The following is a 20469-nucleotide window of genomic DNA, read 5'->3' on the forward strand; positions in this document are numbered from 1 at the left end:
ACAATGATTTCAAAGTAACTATGATTAATATGTTAAAGAGGAATGAATGGACAAAATGCCAAAATAAAGAAAAAAGAGATTGTACAGTCTTTGTACAGATATTAAAAAGCAAATGTGTTTTCTAGCATGCTGTACTGTGCTCAGTCACTTCAGTCACATCCAGCTCTTTGTGACCCTATGGACTGTAACCTGCCAGGGTATTCTGAGGCAAGCATACTGGAGTGGGTCACCCATGCCCTTCTCCACGGTACCTTCCTGACACAGGGATCAAACCCCTATCTCCTGAATTACAGGTAGATTCTTTACCAATGAGCCCCTTGGGAAGCCTATATTCTAATATATAGCAAAATACAAAATCTGTAATGAAGAACTCATTAGGTGAAGTTTTTAAAATGCATTAAATGGGTTTAACAACAGATTCAACAAAGTAGAAGTCAAGATTTATAAACTCAGAGATCTAATATTAATAACAAAAAAAATCTACACACCGAGGAAACTAGATCTGAAAGAGACACATGCACCCCAGTGTTCATTGCAGCACTGTTTATAATTGCCAGGACATGGAAGTAACCTAGATGCCCATCAGCAGACGAATGGATAAGGAAGCTGTGGTACATATACACCATGGAATATTACTCAGCCATTAAAAAGAATTCATTTGAATCAGTTCTAATGAGATGGATGAAACTGGAGCCCATTATACAGAGTGAAGTAAGCCAGAAAGATAAAGAACATTACAGCATACTAACACGTATATATGGAATTTAAAAAGATGCTAACAATAACCCTATATGCAAAACAGAAAAAGAGACACAGATGTACAGAACAGACTTTTGGACTCAGTGGGAGAAGGCGAGGGTGGGATGATCTGAGAGAATAGCATTGAAACAAGTATACTATCAAGGGTGAAACAGATCACCAGCCCAGGTTGGATGCATGAGACAAGTGCTCAGGGCTGGTGCACTGGGAAGACCCAGAGGGATGGGATGGTAAGGGAGGCGGGAGGGGGGATTGGGATGGGGAACACATGTAAATCCATGGCTGATTCATGTCAATGTATGACAAAAACCACTACAATATTGTAAAGTAATTAGCCTCCAACTAATAAAAATAAATGAAAAAAAAAATCTAAACCTAAACACATATAGAAAAAAATAAAGTTTTAAATTTTAAAACTGGTAAGGAGCATAAAATAGAGATGCAATGTAGTTGAAAGGTCTAATCTGCATGTCTTTGGAGTGTCAGGGGGAGGAGAGAATGAACATGGTGCAGAAGCACTACTTAAAGAAACAGTGCTTGAGCATTTTCTATATCTGAAGAGTTGTATCAATCCACAGATTTTTTTAAGATCAACAGGTATTGGAATCCCCTGAGGCTTTGGCTAAATATTAACTGTTCATGCCTAGGGTGAAAAAAATCCATGAAGTCAGGCAAAAAACAACTTCTGGGGCACAGAAGCTGAGCACAATTGCCAGAATTCACATAAGGAAGGGAGATGGTCAAATTCCTACTTGTAAGATGGGAAAGACCCCACTGAACTCCTGAAGCATTCAGTAGAACTGCCAGAAGAGTAGAGACTCTAAAGTTTAACCACAGCTTGTCTTAAGCATTGAAAACCTGAGACCTCATCTCACCATTAGCACCAGAGCAATGTTTGGGAGGGGCTTCCCAGGTGACTCAGTGGTAAAGAATCTACCTGCCAATGCAGGAGACACAGAAGACACAGGTTCAATCCCTGGGTTGGGAAGATCCCCTGGAGAAGGGAATGGCAACCCACTCCAGTATTCTTGCCTGGAAAATTCATGGATAGAGGAGGCTGGCGGGGCTACAGTCCAGGGGGTCACAAAGAAAAGACATGACTGAGCACACACACACAGCAAGGTAACTGGAGAAAAGGTGATTTCTGATCCCTACGTAAGTGTGTATGCCAGTAAACCTCCAGATCTCAAAGTGAAAGAAAAGAAATGCAACTGTTTGCTGCAACAAAAATCAGCACTCTTTAAAGAAATTCACAAAGAAGAAAGACTGTGAAACATTGAAGATGCATGTTTATAAGGCCTGAAATAACACTACATATATAAAACAAGGCGCTGTAGCTAATAAGCCAAAAATAGTTAAATAGATTCATAAAAATATTCAGATAATTCAAAAGAAGGCAAAAAAATTGGAAAATAAGAGATTGGATGAAAAGAAAGCTAAGATCTAAATAAATCAAATTAAATCCAACCAATTCTGCTATTTATATTGTACCAATACTCTGAATAAATGACAGAGAATGATTATTTTGGATAATTGGGGTTAATTCAACTGTATTATAAAAACACAGATAGGTTAAAAGTAACAGGAAAGAATTAAGATACACCATGTAAACACTAATCATAATTAAGTTGAGTTTCTGTATTACTGTCAGGTAAAGTAATCTCAGAAGAAGGAGCATTCTAGGGATAAAGATTGATAAAATGACCAATTTATCAAGGATATATTGCAGTCTTAACCATGGCTACATTCAGCAATGTATGAACAAAATTTAAAATTCATGAATGAAAAAGAAACTGAGGACTGCAAAGATAAACAAATTCACAATTGCAACTAGTTAACAGGCACCCCACTCCAGTACTCTTGCCTGGAAAATCCCATGGACAGAGGAGCCTGGTAGGCTACAGTCCATGGGGTCACTGGGAGTCGGACCTGACTGAGCGACTTCACTTTCACTTTTCACTTTCATGCACTGGAGAAGGAAATGGCAACCCACTCCAGTGTTCTTGCCTGGAGAACCCCAGGGACGGGGGAGCCTGGTGGGCTGCCGTCTATGGGGTCTCACAGAGTTGGACACGACGAAAGCGACTCAGCAGCAGCAGTAGCAGCAACACTCCTTCAGGAACTGATAAAACAAGTAAACAGAATATCAGTAAGGATATTGAAGACCTGAACAGCAGTATCAAATAATTTGACTTAATTGGCATTTATAGTTCCAGTGTAGACAGAACATTCACTACACGAGAGCATATTCTGGACCATAAAACAAGTCTCAATAAATTCAAAAGGAGTAAAATCATGTGACTATTTTGCCATCCGCAACTGAAATAAATTGGAAATCAGTAACAGATACATTTATATAGCTATAGTGCATCATCTTTTTTTTTTTTAATATAAGGCTGGACTTGATTTGTTGTTATTATATTAAATTGTTTATGTGAGATACTGTTCTATAGTTTTCTATTCTTATTTTGTCTTTGCCTTTGATTTTTCTGTCTGAGTAATGTTGATTTCATAAATAAGTTTATAAATATTTCCCCCCATCTATTTTGTGAAATATTTTGTTTAGAATTGATTTAATTTCTTCAACAAATATTTGATAGAATTTACTAGGGAAATAATCAAGGATTGGAGTTTCTTTGTGAAAGGTTTTTAAATACAAATTAAATTTCTTTATTAGAAATAAGCTCATTCAGTGTGTGTGTATGTGTGTGTATGTCTGTGTGTACATGTGATCATCTCAATAAATGCAGAGGAAGCATTTAATTGAATACCTTTTCATGAAAAAGAGACTTTCGGTAGACTAATCTGGTCTTATCTAATCTGAAAAAGGGTATCTATGAAAAACTTACTGCTAATGTTTTACTTAATGGCAAAAGACTGAAAAACGCAAGATTGGAACAAGGCAAGGTATGTTTGCTCTTACCATTTCAATTTAGTATCCTGTTGGAACTAGTAAGTGCAATATGGCGAGTAAAAGAAATAAAAAGCATATTACTTAAAACAGGGAGAAATTAAACTTTTTTCTTTTTTTAAAAGATCACACTATCTTTTTATCCTTACCATATATTTATTGAAAAAATAAGGAAACCACAAGAAAAAGACTCACAAATTGGACTACATAAAAAATTAAAATTTCTGCATTACCAAATACACAGTACACAAAGTGAAAAAAATCGTCATAAAATCAAAGAAGATTTGCAGTGTGTAAAACCAACAACAATAACAACAACAACAAAATACCCATTGTTGTCTATATAGAAAATCCTAAGAGATCTACAGAAAAAGATATCAGAACTAATAGTTTAGTAAGATCATAGACAACAAAGTCACTATGCAAAATAATTCTATTTCTAGGTACTAATAATGAAATAATTAGAATCTGACATTAAAAATCAATATAATTACATAGCATCAAAAAACTGGAAGTACTTTGTAATAGGCAAAATATGTACAAAACTTATACATTCAAAACTGCAAAACATTATTAGCAAAATTAAAAATCTAACTAAGTGGAAGCGTATACTATGTTTATGGATGCAATATTGTTAAAATGTCAGTTCTCCCATTACTAATCTGTGGCAGTTCTTCTCTAGGCTTCTGAGTGAGAATTAAGCCTTAATGCTCTAAGCCATCCATTGTATATAATAAATTAATATTTCTTATGTTCATGTAAAATCATACTAGCTATACCAATCTAGAGGAAATTGAGTATAGATGTTAACAAGCTGATTTCAAGATTTATATGAAAATTGAAAAGACCTAAAATAAAATGAAGACTATCATGAAAAAGAAGAATAATGTTTGGAGAACTTTATGCTGCCTGATTTCTATATCTACTCTAAAGTTTGGGCTGTTAAAGACAGTGAAGTATTGGCATAAAGATAGACAAAAAGATCAATGAACCTGAATAGGGAGTCTCAAAATAGACCTACATGTAGTGGTCACTTGATTTTCAACAAAGGTGCCTATCCAGTGGGAGAAAGATATCTCAATAGATATGTTCAAGCAATCCAGTATTTGAATTGACAAGAAAATTAATACTAACATCTGAAATTGAAAGTGACAGTGAAGTTGCTCAGTCCTGTCTGACTCTTAGCGACCCCATGGGCTGTAGCCTACCAGGCTCCTCTGTCCTTGGGGTTCTCCAGGCAAGAATACTGGAGTGGGTTGCCATTTCCTTCTCCAGGGGATCTTCACAACCCAGGGATCAAACCCAGGTCTCCCGCATTGCAGGCAGACGCTTTACCTTCTGAACCACCAGGGAAGCCCACTAACATCTACCCCACACTGTAAATGAAGATGGATTATACAGCAAAATGTGAAAGCTAACATAGTAAATTGTCTAAAAAATGTATGAGAATATCTTCAAGACTTTGACTTAAGAAAAGATTTATTAGACAAGTCATAAAGGGTATTAGCCATAAAAAGAAAATTAATACTTTATCAAAATCATACATTTCTGATCATCAAAAAAAATAAAAAATAAAAAAACACCATTAAGAAAGCAAAAAGGCAAGCCAAAGAACATGTGAGAATATTTTCAGTACTTGTAACAAATCAGTCATCCAGAAAATACAAAGACCTTGTACAAATCTCTAAGGAAATGTTAGTTCACAGTTTCACCCACCCCCAATGTGGACAATAAACTTAACTGGTACTTTACAAAAGAGGATATACACTTGCCCAATAGGCCTATGAAAATATGCTTTTAATAGAACTACTCACAAGGGACTGTAGATTGAAACTGCAATAAGATGCCACTATATGCTGGTAAGATAGCAAGAATTAAAAAGACTTAAATACCAAGTATCAAAGAAGATACAGAACAACTCTCAATACATAGCTGGTAGGAGAATGAAATAATACAATCACTCTGAAGAACTTTGACAGTTTCTAATAAAATTAAGCATACTACTAACAAATTATGATCCAGCAGTTTCACTCCTAGGTATTTTTCCAAGGAAAACAAATAGTTCCACTTGAAAGACTATTCATGGGACTTCCCTGGTGATCCAGTGGTTAAGAATCCACCTGCCAATGCAGGGGACACAGGTTCGATCCCTGCTCCGGGAAGATCCCACATGCCAGGGAGCAACTAATCCTGTGTGCCACAAGAACTGAACCAGTGCTCTAAAGCCCACAGGCCACAACTACTGAGCCCTTATTTCACAACTGCTAAAGCCTGTGTGCCCTGGAGCCTGTGCTCCACAATAAGAGAAGCCACTGCAACGAGAAGCCCAAGCACTGCATCAAAGAGTTGTCCTCACAACTAGAGAAAGCGCATGCATAGCCATGAAGACTAAGTACAGCCAAGTATAAGTAAGTAAATAAATCTTAAAAAAAAGAACACTCCTTGACATAAATCATAGCAATATTTTAAAAGACAATTCATAATAGTGCCTACATAGAAATAAACCAAATTGATATCAATAGGAAAAATGAATAAACAAATTGTGATTTATTCATACCTGTAGGGTTTTTTTTTTTTTTTTTTTAATGTATGAAGTTTAAGAAACAGACAAAACGTATCAGTGGGTTTTAGAAAAGTTACCTCATGGTGTCAGTGGATCTACTGATTTTAAAGGGGCATGAAAAACTTTCACATTTTATGGAAATATTTCACATCTTGATCTGGATGTCAGTTTTAGAGGGTTTTACACGTAAAGGTCATCAATGGAAACAGTGACAGACTTTATTTCCTTGGGCTCCAAAATCACTTCAGAAGTTGACTGCAGCCATGAAATTACCAAGATGCTTGTTCCTTGGAAGGAAAGCTATGACAAACCTAGACAGCGTATTAAAAAGCAGAGACATTACTTTGCTGACAAAGTTCCATATAGTCACAGCTATGATTTCTCCAGTAGTCATATATGGATGTAAGACTTGTACCATAAAGAAGACTGAGCATCGAAGAATTGATGCTTTTGAACTGTGGTGTTGGAGAAGACTCTTGAGAGTCCCTTGGACTGCAAAGAGATCAAATCAGTCAATCTTAAAGGAAATCAAATTGCCAACATCTGCTGGATCACCGAAAAAGCGAGAGAATTCCAGAAAAACATCTATTTCTGCTTTATTGACTATGCCAAAGCCTTTGACTGTGTGAATTATAATAAACTGTGGAAAATTCTGAAAGAGATGGGGATACTAGACCACCTGACCCACCTCTTGAGAAACCTGTATGCATGTCAGGAAGCAACAGTTAGAATTGGACATGGAACAACAGACTGGTTCCAAATAGGAAAAGGAGTACATCAAGGCTGTATATTGTCACCCTGCTTATTTAACTTATATGCAGAGTACATCATGAGAAACACTGGGCTGGAAGAAGCACAAGCTGGAATCAAGATTGCCGGAAGAAATATCGATAACTTCATATATGCAGATGACACCACCCTTATGGCAGAAAGTGAAGAAGAACTAAAAAGCCTCTTGATGAAAATGAAAGGAGAGTGAAAAAGTTGGCCTAAAGCTCAACTTTCAGAAAACTAAGATCATGGCATCCAGTCCCATCACTTCATGGCAAATAGATGGGGAAACAGTGGCTGATTTTATTTTGGGGGCTCTAAAATCACTGCAGATGGTAATTGCAGCCATGAAATTAAAAGACACTTACTCCCTGAAAGGAAAGTTATGACCAACCTAGACAGCATATTAAAAAGCAGAGACATTATTTTGTCAACAAAGGTCCGTCTAGTCAAGGCTATGGTTTTTCCAGTAGTCATGTATGGATGTGAGAGTTGGACTGTAAAGAAAGCTGAGTGCAGAATTGATGCTTTTGAACTGTGGTGTTGGAGAAGACTCTTGAGAGTCCCTTGGACTGCAAAGAGATCCAACCAGTCCATCCTAAAGGAGATCAGTCCTGGGTGTTCATTGGAAGGACTGATGTTGAAGCTGAAACTCCAATACTTTGGCCACTTGATGCGAAGAGCTGACTCATTGGAAAAGACCCTGATGCTGGGAAAGACTGAGGGCAGAAGGAGAAGGGGATGACAGAGGATGAGATGGTTGGATGGCATCACTGACTCAATGGATATGAGTTTGGGTAAACTCCAGGAGTTGGTGATGGACAGGGAGACCTGGCGTGCTGCGGTTCATGGGGTCTCAAAGAGTCAGACACAACTCAGTGACTGAACTGAAAAGAAATCAATCCTGAATATTTATTGGAAGGACTGATGGTGAAGCTGCAGCTCCAATACTTTGGTCATCTGATGCAAAGTACTGACTCATTGGAAAAGACCCTGATGCTGGGAAAGATTGAAAACTGGAAGAGAAGGGGACCACAGAGGATGAAATGGTCGTCCTCAATGGGCATGAGTTTGAGCAAGCTCTAGGAGTTGGGGATGGGCAGGGAAACTTGGTGTGCTGCAGTCTATGGGGTTGCAGAGTCAGACACAACTGAGTGACTGTATAACAAAGGTCACCAAGCTGTTTATTCTTAAGATCTCCATATGTACTCTTTGTGATCATACCTCAGTAAAACCATGGATAGCAAAAAGTGTTTTTAAATAGTTTCTTGTCTTTCTTGAAAAATGACTGAGAATAAGAGTGAAACAGGTGGGTGAGTCTGAGAACCAGGTTTATGGCATCTATTACATCCCTCTTCTGACACCTCCTTCCATCTACATCCTAGTTTTCTTTTGACTCTGCTTTTTCATTTGAATTTATTAATTTTTTCATGAGAAATTGATTAGGGATTATTTCCCCTTATTTACTTTCTGTTGTGTTTTTCTTATTTTTGATTTACTAGAGGTTCACCATCTCATTGTAGACTCTACTAATGTCATCAAATAACACCACCTACCTTGCCTAGGATATTTTAACTATCACCCTTGGGCTTCATTTTCTTTAGTTGTTAGGGAATATTTGTTTATCTAAAATAGGGCTTTGTGAATATTTTGATTAATGGATATTTACATAGATTCTCTAATTGAATTTGAGAATGCTCTTTAAATAGGACTATAATCCTTCCTAAGACATGGATACCATTGTGCAAAAAACTACTTGGACAGGATATGTGATTTTTAAGATGGTTTAGATGTAAAGACTTTGCCATAGGGTTTCTGCAGCACATAGGAAACAAAGTTCAAAACGTGGGTATCAGATAACAGGAACATATGGGTCGATCCAGATCTCTGCTCTCTGAATGTGGCTTGTAGAATATCCATTCTAAGTAAATAGGAAGTGTAGTGCTCTGGGAATGAAGCGGCCATACCCATGTCTATGGCATACTGAGGAAAAAGAAACAAGACAGCTTCCTTGTTCAGTGAAGAAAGGACAGCCAGAGGAAACTGTCTACAGTCGTGGTCAGGGCAGAAGGCTAAGGAATTAGAGGTTCGGTACACAGAAAGAATGAGCAATGTATAGGGTGGATTTACTTCTCTCTGAGTAGTCCTTACTTGCCTTGCTAGAACAGTTTCTGTGTCTGAACCTTTCTCTTTCATGGTGAAATAACTCATTAAATAACTAGAGAGAGATAAAATTTGACACATCATACAGTAAGCAATGGAGTGTTACTCAGAGAGCAGAGAAGAAAGTTGGTGTGAAAAGACAGCTCTTTCACAGAATAGTTCCTCGCCTTCTTTAAGCATTCCTTACTTTAAAACTTAAGATTATCCACAGAAAGAGAAATTTGGCTTTGACCACTTAAAGTCAGGTAGTTAAGATTCTTGATGATCGGAGCTCAGATCTGATCCCAGTAGGTTGACAGAGAGCTGTGCTTGGGGTTCATTCTAAACCTCTGTGAATCCGGTGTTCTTTGGACACTTTCTTAGATGGAGAAAGGAGGGAAAAAAGTTTTCTTCTTGTCCTCTTTATTCCCTTACCCACAGTCTCAAAACTACAGAAAGACAGTATAGCAAGTATCACAAGGACTTTTACTGGGAAGCAAAATCAAATGATAAGAGCCTTTGGAGTTTGACAAGGCTGAATTCATATCTTTGGTCCACAACTTACAAGGTGTTTTCATATGGCTTAACTTCTCTACCCTTATCTATAAAGAGAGGGTTAAATACCTCATGGGGTTCTTGTGAGAATTATATGAGAAAATATTTTCAAAACACTTGGCACGTAGTCAGTGCTCAATATATGGAAGCAGCTGCTCTGGTGATGGTGGTAGGGTTTGTGGTGATACTGTGGGTAATGATGCTTTCTCTAAACTGTTCACCTCTACTCACTCATATTTACTACTATGACATAGCACTTAGTATTGTATAATTGAAGTACGTCGTAATTGAAAGTTATGAATACTAAGCTTTCTGTATTTCTTTGAAATTTGTGAGATTCCTATACATTTTTCTTAGTTGTGTTTAGTTATATCTATGTATGAAACAGTGTATGGTATCTCCCTTTTTGTAGAAGAGAATGAGATAGCCCCAAAGCATAAAGTTGGATGGCAGTGTGCACCTACTTTGCAGTCTAGAACTATTGCTTCATTTAGATATACCAAAATTTTAAATACCATAGTTTCTTTCCTTGCAAATCACATAAATTTCAAGGAAATGTAGATGCATGAAATGACACTGCAGTAAATCATTTAGTGCAAAGTTTTATGGTACAAGTGAGACTGTAAATAGAGAATAGGAGGTAGATGGAATAATTCAAATTAGATGATATAAATCTGCATATATTTTTGAAGTAAGTGGGTTGATTTGGTTACTAAAGAGCTCCATGGTGAAAATAAAAAACACATTATCACAGATCTTGACTTATGCCCAGCGATGGTCCTCAGTATGGTAACAAGCCTGACTTTGAATTAACAATATGAATTTTCACCAATGTACTCTTCTTGGTTTCCCAAAACTTTTTTTTTTAAAGGTATTTTAACTGAATTGAGAAGTAGTATGAACTATTTAAGTCCTTTGGTAATTGACTTTCAGTTCATTTAGTTGATATTTATTGACTGTCTTGGAATACGGAAATATTGTAGCTGCATTAAGAGGCAGTATGTGTTGCCTATACAGCTTTTTATGACTGTGTGACTCAAATCTCCTGCATCCCAGGTTCCTCATATATTCAAAATATGATGATAATGCTTAGGTCATTTTTCATCTTCTCTGGCATTCTGTTTCTATTCATGGGTAGTCTCTGTATACTAAGACTATCATAGCTTCATAAGACATAACCTAGTTTTGATTATCACTGATTTGAAACTGTTCCTGGGGGTATCCAAAGGCAGTTTTGGTCAGATTAAGTTTTCTTATGTTCCAGATTTTTATCCTGTCCTAGAGTTTGGCAGTTCATTCCTAGAAAGAATCTACTTCATAAGCAGATTACTTAATAAAGAGGGTGACAGCACCAATTTTTATTGCTTAATGCTTTGATTACTATTGCCTGAGTCTCTGTTTATCCTTTCTTAGAAAACCTATGGATACTGTGGTAGTAATGGAAACCAGAAGTAAAAAGGGGAATGGGGGAATGAATAGCAGACTGTGAATTAGCAAAGCTCCAAAATGCTTTCTATAATTAGAAATTTGTTTAACAATGAAAATATACATTTCTGCAATTATCACTATGTTTGGAAATAAGGAATTAGCTTGAGTGGGAGGAAATATGGTGGAAAGTGATTGGAGGACAGTTAAGTAATTCAGTATGTTAAGGTAGTATATAGCATATGGTGAAGTATAAGTGCTGTTGGCTCTATTGATATAAACTGATAGATTTGTTTCATGTTAATGCTAAAGTTGATAAGCTGTTTAATATTTTTAGATAAATAGTGCATTTAAAGTATCAACTAACTTGTCCTAAATTACACTTCCAATCAGTGATGGACATAAAAATTCAAACCTTTATCTTTCTGATTGTGAGCTATCTTATTTTAATTTTATTAGATCAGTTTTGCTTCTCTTTGGCAATCTGTTTTGACTGCTCGAAACAAGCTTTACAAATATTATCTTCTCAGCCTCCAGCTTAATTGGACTTTTAGCTCTTTAATTTTTATAACATCTTCTTGTTCAGTTTGTTAGGACCTTTAAATATCTGTCTTGGCCTAGATAATTATTTTGGACTTCAAGTTAAAAAGCATGCCCCAGCAGATACTCAGTATTTGAAGAGTTGGCTCCTGAGCTACTACTGTCCTACCTGTTTGGACCTAGTTTTTATGTCTTAGATAACCTGTCAACCCTGTTATTATCTGAACCTGTTTCTGCCCAACTGTTCCAGTATAAGACAGTGTAAGATTTACTGTTGCTTTTTAGGTGATGATTTACTGGAAAGATACAGATTTAGGATTGGGTAGAAGTTAATAAATAGCTGTATTAGTTTGTCTAAATTTCTTAACATTACAGAGAAGTGAGGTTTATTCATCTACAAGAAAGGAATAATGCCAAATTCTTGGAGTGATTGGGAGAATTAAGTGAAGTAACGTAAGCTGTCAGCTGCCTAAGACAGAGTGTCTTTCCCTTTTCTCTGCCTTCTGATTTGCAGTGTTATCTCTGGACTTACATTTTAGTCTATCCTGATTCCTTCACTGCACTCCCGCTGTCCTTGTGGAAAAGTCACTGGGCTCCTCACAGCTTTGACCTGCCACCCCTGAGTGTTCACATGGGACATAGCCCAACAACTGTGTTGAATTATATGGCTTCTTGGTGGCACCTGTTCTAGGTTGCCAGCATGCCATTTAATGTGGATTTCTTTTTGTGACTTTTCTCTTTAGGCTACTTTATGCTTCCATTGCCTCATTCTGACTTGGTCTCTATTCCCTAACTTAAGTATTTCCATTTGTTGTCTTAAATCACCTACAGAGTGTGGGTCTTCAGAACGTACAAACAGAACCATCTAGAGGAGGAACATTTTTAGAATGTGTAATGTCACTGTTTATTAGTTATCTTTTATTCTATAAAATAATTTTTAATCAAATAAAATTTAGAAAATTTCTGTTTTTTTTTTTTTTTTTTTACTTTCTCAAAGGTAGAAGCCAGACTTAGAAATCATAAAATATCTCGTATTTAATTGTGGAAAAAATTGTTACAGTACTCATGCTGGTGATTATGCAACTAAGTGACACTCAGAAATATCTAGGAACATTGTAAATCAGAACATACCGTAGGCAGAGCTATTTATAGTTAGGTATTTGGAAATCTGGCTTCTACCCGTGTTCCTCTTCATATATACACATGTACATTATGAATCACTCTCATTCTAGTAGATTCAAGAAATAACCTTAAAGGAATTATTCGAAGTATATAAAAAGGCATGCAAATTTAAAACTTCATTGTGGTATTGTTTGTTCTATTTGTTCAATTTAAAGCCTGCTACTTTTGTAGAAGGGGCTTCCCTGGTGGCTCAGCGGTAAGGAATCTGCCTGCCAATGCAGTAGAAAGGGGTTCAATCTCTGGGTTCTGAAGATCCCCTGGAGAAGGAAATGGCAACCCACTCCAGTATTCTTGTCTGGGAAATCCTATGGACAGAGAAGTCTGGAGGGCTATAGTCCACGAGGTCGCAAAAGAGTCAGACATAACTTAGCGGCTAGACAACAGCAACAACTTTTGTAGAAGGCCTTGGCCCAGAGAAACATGTGAAAAAAAAAAAAAAAATATATATATATATATGAGAAAACTATAGTCAGAATCTGGTATAATAGCAAAAGAAAAAAAAACATAAACCATCAACAACAGAAGAATGGACAAATGAATTATGGTATGGTCCTAAAATAGAATACTGTGGAATAATTAAAGGAATAAACTACAACCACATGTATTTCATTTAAAAAAAAATTCACATTCATAACATTGAACTAAAAGAACAAGTTGTAGAAGGATATCCTGTGTAATAATAGAAAGTTCCAAATACATAAAATAAGATGTTGTTTCTTATTATATACTTGTCATATAGTATTTTTATAATACAAATAGTATACTTAACACAAGAAATGGTCACCTCTGGGGAGAGGGAAGAAAATTATTTAAGGAGGCCATATAGGGGTGTTGACTATATTTCTAATGTTTAGTGGATATGTGTGCTTGTCATAAAATTATATATATTTTTCTGTATGACTGAAATACTTCATTATTTCAAAAAAGAAGGCTCCACTGAGTAATATAAGGAGTCAGACTTTTAAAAACTTATTAGGTTTTTCAGAGCAAATGATAAATAGCAGAAATAAAATGAATATACATCTGGGGAAGAAATGGATATGTCCTCCATACTGTATAACTCAGACATGGGACTGAAATATAATTCACTAGTGTAAAAATGAATCTTTTAAAGAAATAGCAAATAACTAATTTTAATATCAGTGTTTTAAAAATTAGCTTAGAGTGTGTGCTCATAAACTTCAGTGCTTATTTTTTGATAAAATTTACTCTTTTGTTAATTTTTTCAGAAAACTTTTTTGTTTTAAACCATTCTTTCCATTTTATATGTGTTAAATCATAAAGTAGTAAACACTTTGGTTTCCAGATAAGTTAGGAAATTGTTTTCATTTGCTCTTTAAGAACTACAGTAGTTTTGAATGGATTGCTGAAATTTATCCTCTCTGGAAACATTCCTTCTCAGTTTAATTAAGATTTTGAGTATTGTTTCTCTGTTGTTGATTTAGGGGAAAAAACACGTTGTGAATGAAGAGCTGGGCTTTATGAATTTTAGCTGAGTATTATAGTGACATGACTAATGGTAATGGAACTAATATTTAAGATGTTTGCCATCAGGTGCTATTAATTTCAAAATTATTTGAAAGGAAGGATTATCATGATGGAGAAAACCTTGAAAGAAATTCCCAATTGAAAAGTAAATGATTTTAATTTTTGTTGGAATTTCATTTTAATCCATCAACCTTAAGATTTGCTTTCTTGTATTTCAGGGAAAGGTCGCCCAGACAGCATGTATGTCAGCTTGCAAGCATTTAGCCACATCTCTGATGCAGCTTTTGCTGGAAGCTGAAGTAAGGCAGCTCACCTTGGGAGCATTACAGCAGTTCAACTTGGATGTCATAGAATGTGAACGTAAGACAGTAAACCATCTCTTTATTTGTTTTACTTCTGCAGGAAAAAAGTTTTAGGTCTGTGGGGTCGTGGTCTTAATGGAGTCAAAGAATATCTAAGTGAAAAAAATAATTTGTAGGTCTAAAAGTAAGAGTCTGTCAGCAAGCTAATTTGAACACCCAAAAGTGCCTAGGCCTACATATAGAAAAAAGACCCCTGGCCACATGGAAGTCTAAAGGGGAATACAAGGCAGACATGTATTTCATACACATCAAAGGAAACCTGATTAGTTCATAGACTTCAAAAGAATGCAGTTCTCAACCATTTGCTTTTTATCTTGTAGTTTAAAATTATTTTTTCATCTTATGTTCAAACTCTTCTTAGTCTAAAGAACAAGTGGTGTATGCATTTATCAGTCAGAAATGCTTTCTATGACAGGTAGAAAGAGAAAACCTTAGACAGAGTAGTTAAATAGGTTTTAATTTTTTCAGAGGCAGTGGGTTGCTATACTAATTTAGTTGCTCAGTGATGTCATCAAGGACCCAGGCTCTTTTGTTCCCTCTCCTCTGTCATACTTAGGAATATAGAATTTTTCTCCTCATATATATTATAGTCAGAAAGGACTCACATTCAATGGACGAAAAAGGTGCCAAGATCACCTAGTCTTTTTTATTTATTTATTTATTTAAAAAATTAAAATCTTTTCAGTAAACCCCTAACAAACTTTCCTGTATGTCTCGTTGATCAAAATATAGTTGTATAATATTGAAGAAGTGAATGAGTCTTATTTTCATGTGTAATTAGTAGATTTATCACAGTCCAGATTCTAATCTAGTTTCATAAATAAATAAATTATTCATTAAATGCAAAAAATACATATAGTTGTATGGTCACCTCCAGCTTTCAGGGAGGCTGAGGGATTGAGTATCTGGCAGAGTGAAAGAAAAGCATCATTCCTGACATAGTTCATTTATCATGAATCATCTACTTGGAATTAAACATGAAATCAGGCTTTGGTTAGCAAAGAAGGAAGGGATGAAAAGTGCTGCAGTGTTCACTGTGCCATTGGTGAGAAATGAAAATGAACTAAAGTGATATGACTTCTGGAAACTTCTGTTTCTAAAAAAATTAAAATAGTGAAAAATTACATAAGTGTACTAATATTTCTGCCTCACCTTTTTATTTTTCTACTGCTTAGTGGTTTCCTTTGGTGGACACTTTTTTTTTTCTTTTTTAAATGCACCACGCAACAGCAGGATCTTAGTTCTCCAACCAGGTATTGTACCTGGGTCCCCTGCAGTGGGAGCGTGGAGTCATGACCACTGGACTGCCAGGGAATTCCGCCTCTTGGTTGACTTTTGATGGCTGGAAATTAAGGCTATGCTATTTTTAATTAATTAAATAAGACTTCCAGTTTCAGCATCACAGAGTAACAGCTATCAAAGTCACCCTTTTGCCAAACAGTTCTAAAATTGGATTAACTGTATGAAGAAACCTTTTTCACGCATTAGACAGCAGACAGCACACGACTATGATCCTTCAAAGGGGAAATGCACAAGGTAACCTTGACATTTGCTCTTGTTTTCTGTCTAAGGGCACTATCCAGAGACAGTACAGAAAAGTAGAACCCCTATAAAAATCTGTGTTTTACATAGGAGAATACCCAGAGATTGGCATATAGGACTGCTGAGACAGCTTAGCTTAGGTTTATGGACCAAGGTACCATAGAGCAAGAAGTTGTTTAGAGAAATAGCTCTAGAAATATGCATTGGAGATCCCTTGAGTCTTTGATCAAAAACTAAGTTGCCAGGTGTGGTGTAAAACTCTGGGAGGCTTAGCAGAGAATCGCCACTAAGGACACTAAGGAGCTATGAGCTGAGTAGGAATGGCAGATGTCACAGAGTGCTGGGAAGCACTGGAATTCTGACCAACCGAGCGGAAAGACCACCTTAACATACTGTACCTTCAGTAATACCCTTGGAAGTTAGGCATTAAGAATGCTTCTCAAGCTCTGGAGTAAGAGCTAATCTTGATCCACCCTAATAAAGCCTAATAACAAGACTAATAACAAGATGAAGGTAATCCACCAGTAAAATAACTGCCTGCCAAAACATTCAAGAGCCTTTGAAGGAAGAGGAACATGAAAAAGTTTTCAGATTCCCACCATCTAGCATCTACAGTTTCACATCAAAAAACTGAAATTTTGGACTTCCCTGGTGGTACAGTGGATAAGAATCCACCTGCCAATGCAGAAAACGCAGGTTCAATTCCCGGTCCAGGAAGATTTTACATTCCGCTGAGCAACTAAAAGTCTGTAAACCACCACTAATGAAGCCCATGTGCCCTAGAACCAGCAGGCTGCAACTACTGAGCCTGCATGCTGCAACTACTGAAGCCTGTGTGCCTAGAGCCTGTGCACAAGAGAAGCCACTGGAATGAGAAGCCCACTCACTGCAACTGGAGATTAGCCCCCACTCTGCAAGTACAGAAAGCCCGTGAGCAGCAATGAAGACCCAGTGCAACCAAAGAATAAGATAAACATTAAAAAATTTTAAACCCTAAAATATGACAAACAAATATGTAGGAAAATATGACCCATAACAGGAAAAAATGAAAAATAGAAATAGACTCATTGATGATACAATTGTTGAAAATAGTGGACAGGTCCTTTAGAAAACAGAATATAGTCAATAATATAAAGGAAAAGGTGGAATGACTGTAGCTGAAATCTTTTCCAGGTTTAATAAAAAAAATAGTGTTAACTCACTGATTTAAAGAACTTAACAAATTTTTTAGCAAGACAAATGTATAGCCACACCCAGGTACATTATGGTCAGACTGCTAAAAATAGCAATAAAAGAGAAAATCTTAAAAGTAGAAGAAAATACACATTAACACATGTACCCCAATGTTCATTGCAGCACTGTTTATAATAGCCAGGACATGGAAGCAACCTAGATGCCCATCAGTAGATGAATGGATAAGAAAGCTGTGGTACATATACACAATGGAGTATTACTCAGCCATTAAAAAGAATACATTTGAATCAGTTCTAATGAGGTGGATGAAACTGGAGCCCATTATACAGAGTGAAGTAAGCCAGAAAGAAAAACACCAATACAGGATACTAACGCATATATATGGAATTTAGAAAGATGGTAATGATAACCCCATATGCAAGACAGAAAAAGAGACACAGATGTATAGAACAGACTTTTGGACTCTGTGGGAGAAGGCGAGGGTGGGATGATCTGAGAGAATAGCATTGAAACATGTATATTATCAATTGTGAAACAGATCGCCAGTCCAGGTTGGATGCATGAGACAAGTGCTCAGGGCTGGTGCACTGGGATGACCCAGGGGGATGGGATGGGGAGGGAGGTGGGAGGGGGCTTCAGGATGGGGAACACATGTAAATCCATGGCTGATTCATGTCAATGGATGGCAAAAACCACTACAATATTGTAAAGTAATTAGTCTCCAACTAATATAAATAAATGAATGAATAAATAAATAATAAAAGAGCTAAGAGACAAGCCTAAAAAAAATACACATTACATAATAAAGAACAATGGTAAGAGTTAGGAACAATGCAATCCAGAAAGCAGTAGAAGAACATCTTTACAATACTGAGAGAAGAAGAAAAAGTCCATTAACGTTAACTCAAAAATTCTTTTTCTTGTGAAAAATACCCTTCAAAGATAAAGGTAAAATATGCCATTTTCAAACAAATGGAAGTTGAAAAAATTTGTCACTAGAAAATCACCACATTTAAAAGTTGTTTTTTCAAGTTGGAAGGAAATTATACTACCTGTCACCCCAGTTCTGCAGTGAAGATTACATTGTTCAAAGATGTAAACCACAGGATCTCTTTTCTCACATCTTTTTGTAGAATTTTGACATTACTAAGAATTGATTCTGTTAGAGGGAAGTGCACAATATTGTACACATATTCAAAATTATTTAATTGAAAAAATAATCAACATCTAATTCCCCTTCTCTTGAATCTGGGCAAGCTTGTGACTTGATTGTAACCCACAGAATGTGGCAAAAGTGGCTTTTGTGGCTGGATCATAAAAGACAGTGCAGCCTCCATGTTCTCAGCTGCTGTGTAGCACGTCCGTCTACCCTGAGGTGTCTGTGCTGTGAGGAAGCCTAAACCAGCTCGTGTGGACAGACCACATGGAGGAACCTGGTATATGACATGTAAAGTTTTATGCTGTTGCTTACTTTATTTTGTTGTACTCCTTCAGATAGTGCTAGATTTTGTTCTGACCTAGAATCACATTACTTGTTTAGATACTTTTGAGATTTGTTTTTCATTTATATTGGGTCTAGAGCAACCTTTGGTCTCTGTCAGATTTAACCCCAAATCTAAAGCAATGCCCTTTGAAGGATTCTACCCTATTACCCCAAGTATCTGAAGATATTTCAACTCTGGCTGGTGGAAACCCAAAGTATGCCTAGCTGTATAAGAACTCCACAAATTATTCTGCCTATTTCTTTCTTATAATTCTTTCCCCAGCCTTGGGTAGTTTCTTCTCATACAGGTACATATTAATCTTCAGCCAGGTATTCAGTGGGACCCTTTTGTAGTTTTCCTCTTGCAGCTCCCTCCACATGGTTATTGGCACTGCATATACTAGTTGCCTTTGCATCCTGGACTACAGTCTCTGACTTTTGATCTCAGACTCGCATGCTTGTTTGGGTTCCCTCCCTTTTCCCACTGTGCATCATACCTAGAAACTGCTGCTAGACATGCTTTCCTTTCTTTCAGGGATCACAGCCCTGCATTGATTGTTATCTAATATCTAAAACCATTCTTTCAGATGCTTTGGACAGTTTTCCAGGCTTTTGTGTGTATATGTGTGTGCAGTGGGAAGATGAGTCTTCTTCCTATTACTCCTTCATGAAATTAGGTGAATTTTGTCCTGACATTAAGTAAATTCCATGGTGGAATTAAGTGAATATCTTTTCAAGGTTTTGTTTTTTAATTTATATGTTTTTGGAAGTAATATCTGTGTTTTTAAATTTCCAGGGTAAAAAAGTACAAAAAATTATCATAATCTCATCATTCAGAAATAAGTACAATTCCAGGGATTGCATCCAGGCATGATAACATCCAGCAGCCATAGAATTTTTTCCAGAAGTCATTCACTGGATTCCTTGCATCTAGTTAGCCAAAATCATTTCACCTGCTTCTGTCTTAACCAATTATTCCCCAGGAGAATGAAAACATGATTTGATAAACCAGTCAAAATTGATTCTTAATGTTAGATATGAAGTTATCCTTTTCTGAGTCCTGAGGAATAGTAGAACCTCACTATGATATAAATACAAGGGAGAAAAACAACCAATTGTTGTTGCTGTCATTGTTCAGTCACTAAGTTGTGTCTGACTCTTTCTGTGGCACTCCAGGCTCCTCTGTTATTCATTGTCTCCCAGAGTTTGCTCAGCTTCATGCCCATTGAGTCCAGTGATGCTATCTCATCATTTCATCCTCTATTGCCCTTTTCTCCTTTTGACTTCAATCTTTCCCAGCATTAGGGACTTTTCCAACGAGTTGGTTCTTTGAATCAGATGGCCAAAGTATTGGAGCTTCAGCTTCACCGTCAGTCCTTCCAATGAATATTCAGGGTTGCTCTCCTTTAGGATTGACTAGTTTGATCTCCTTGCTGTCCAGGGGACTCTCAAGAGTCTTCTCCAACACCACAGTTCAAAAGCATCAATTCTTCAGCACTCAGCCTTCTTTATGATCCAATTCTCACAGCCATACATGACAATTGGAAACATC

The 20469-nt window shown here is 36.6% G+C and overlaps 1 protein-coding gene across 2 annotated transcripts in view; it reads left to right on the top strand.

Annotated features, from left to right (window-relative positions):
- The window catches only part of EXOC6B (exocyst complex component 6B), a 661839-nt gene that overhangs the window by 448231 nt on the left and 193139 nt on the right, over positions 1 to 20469 (top strand). For both annotated transcript variants that reach the window (XM_043468197.1, XM_043468198.1), the window contains exon 19: positions 14555 to 14696. In XM_043468197.1, coding sequence (XP_043324132.1) covers positions 14555 to 14696 — 142 coding nt within the window. The remainder of the gene's footprint in view (positions 1 to 14554; positions 14697 to 20469) is intronic.

This window comes from Cervus canadensis, chromosome 5 (genome assembly GCF_019320065.1).
Source record: "Cervus canadensis isolate Bull #8, Minnesota chromosome 5, ASM1932006v1, whole genome shotgun sequence".
Taxonomy (NCBI): Eukaryota; Metazoa; Chordata; class Mammalia; order Artiodactyla; family Cervidae; genus Cervus; species Cervus canadensis.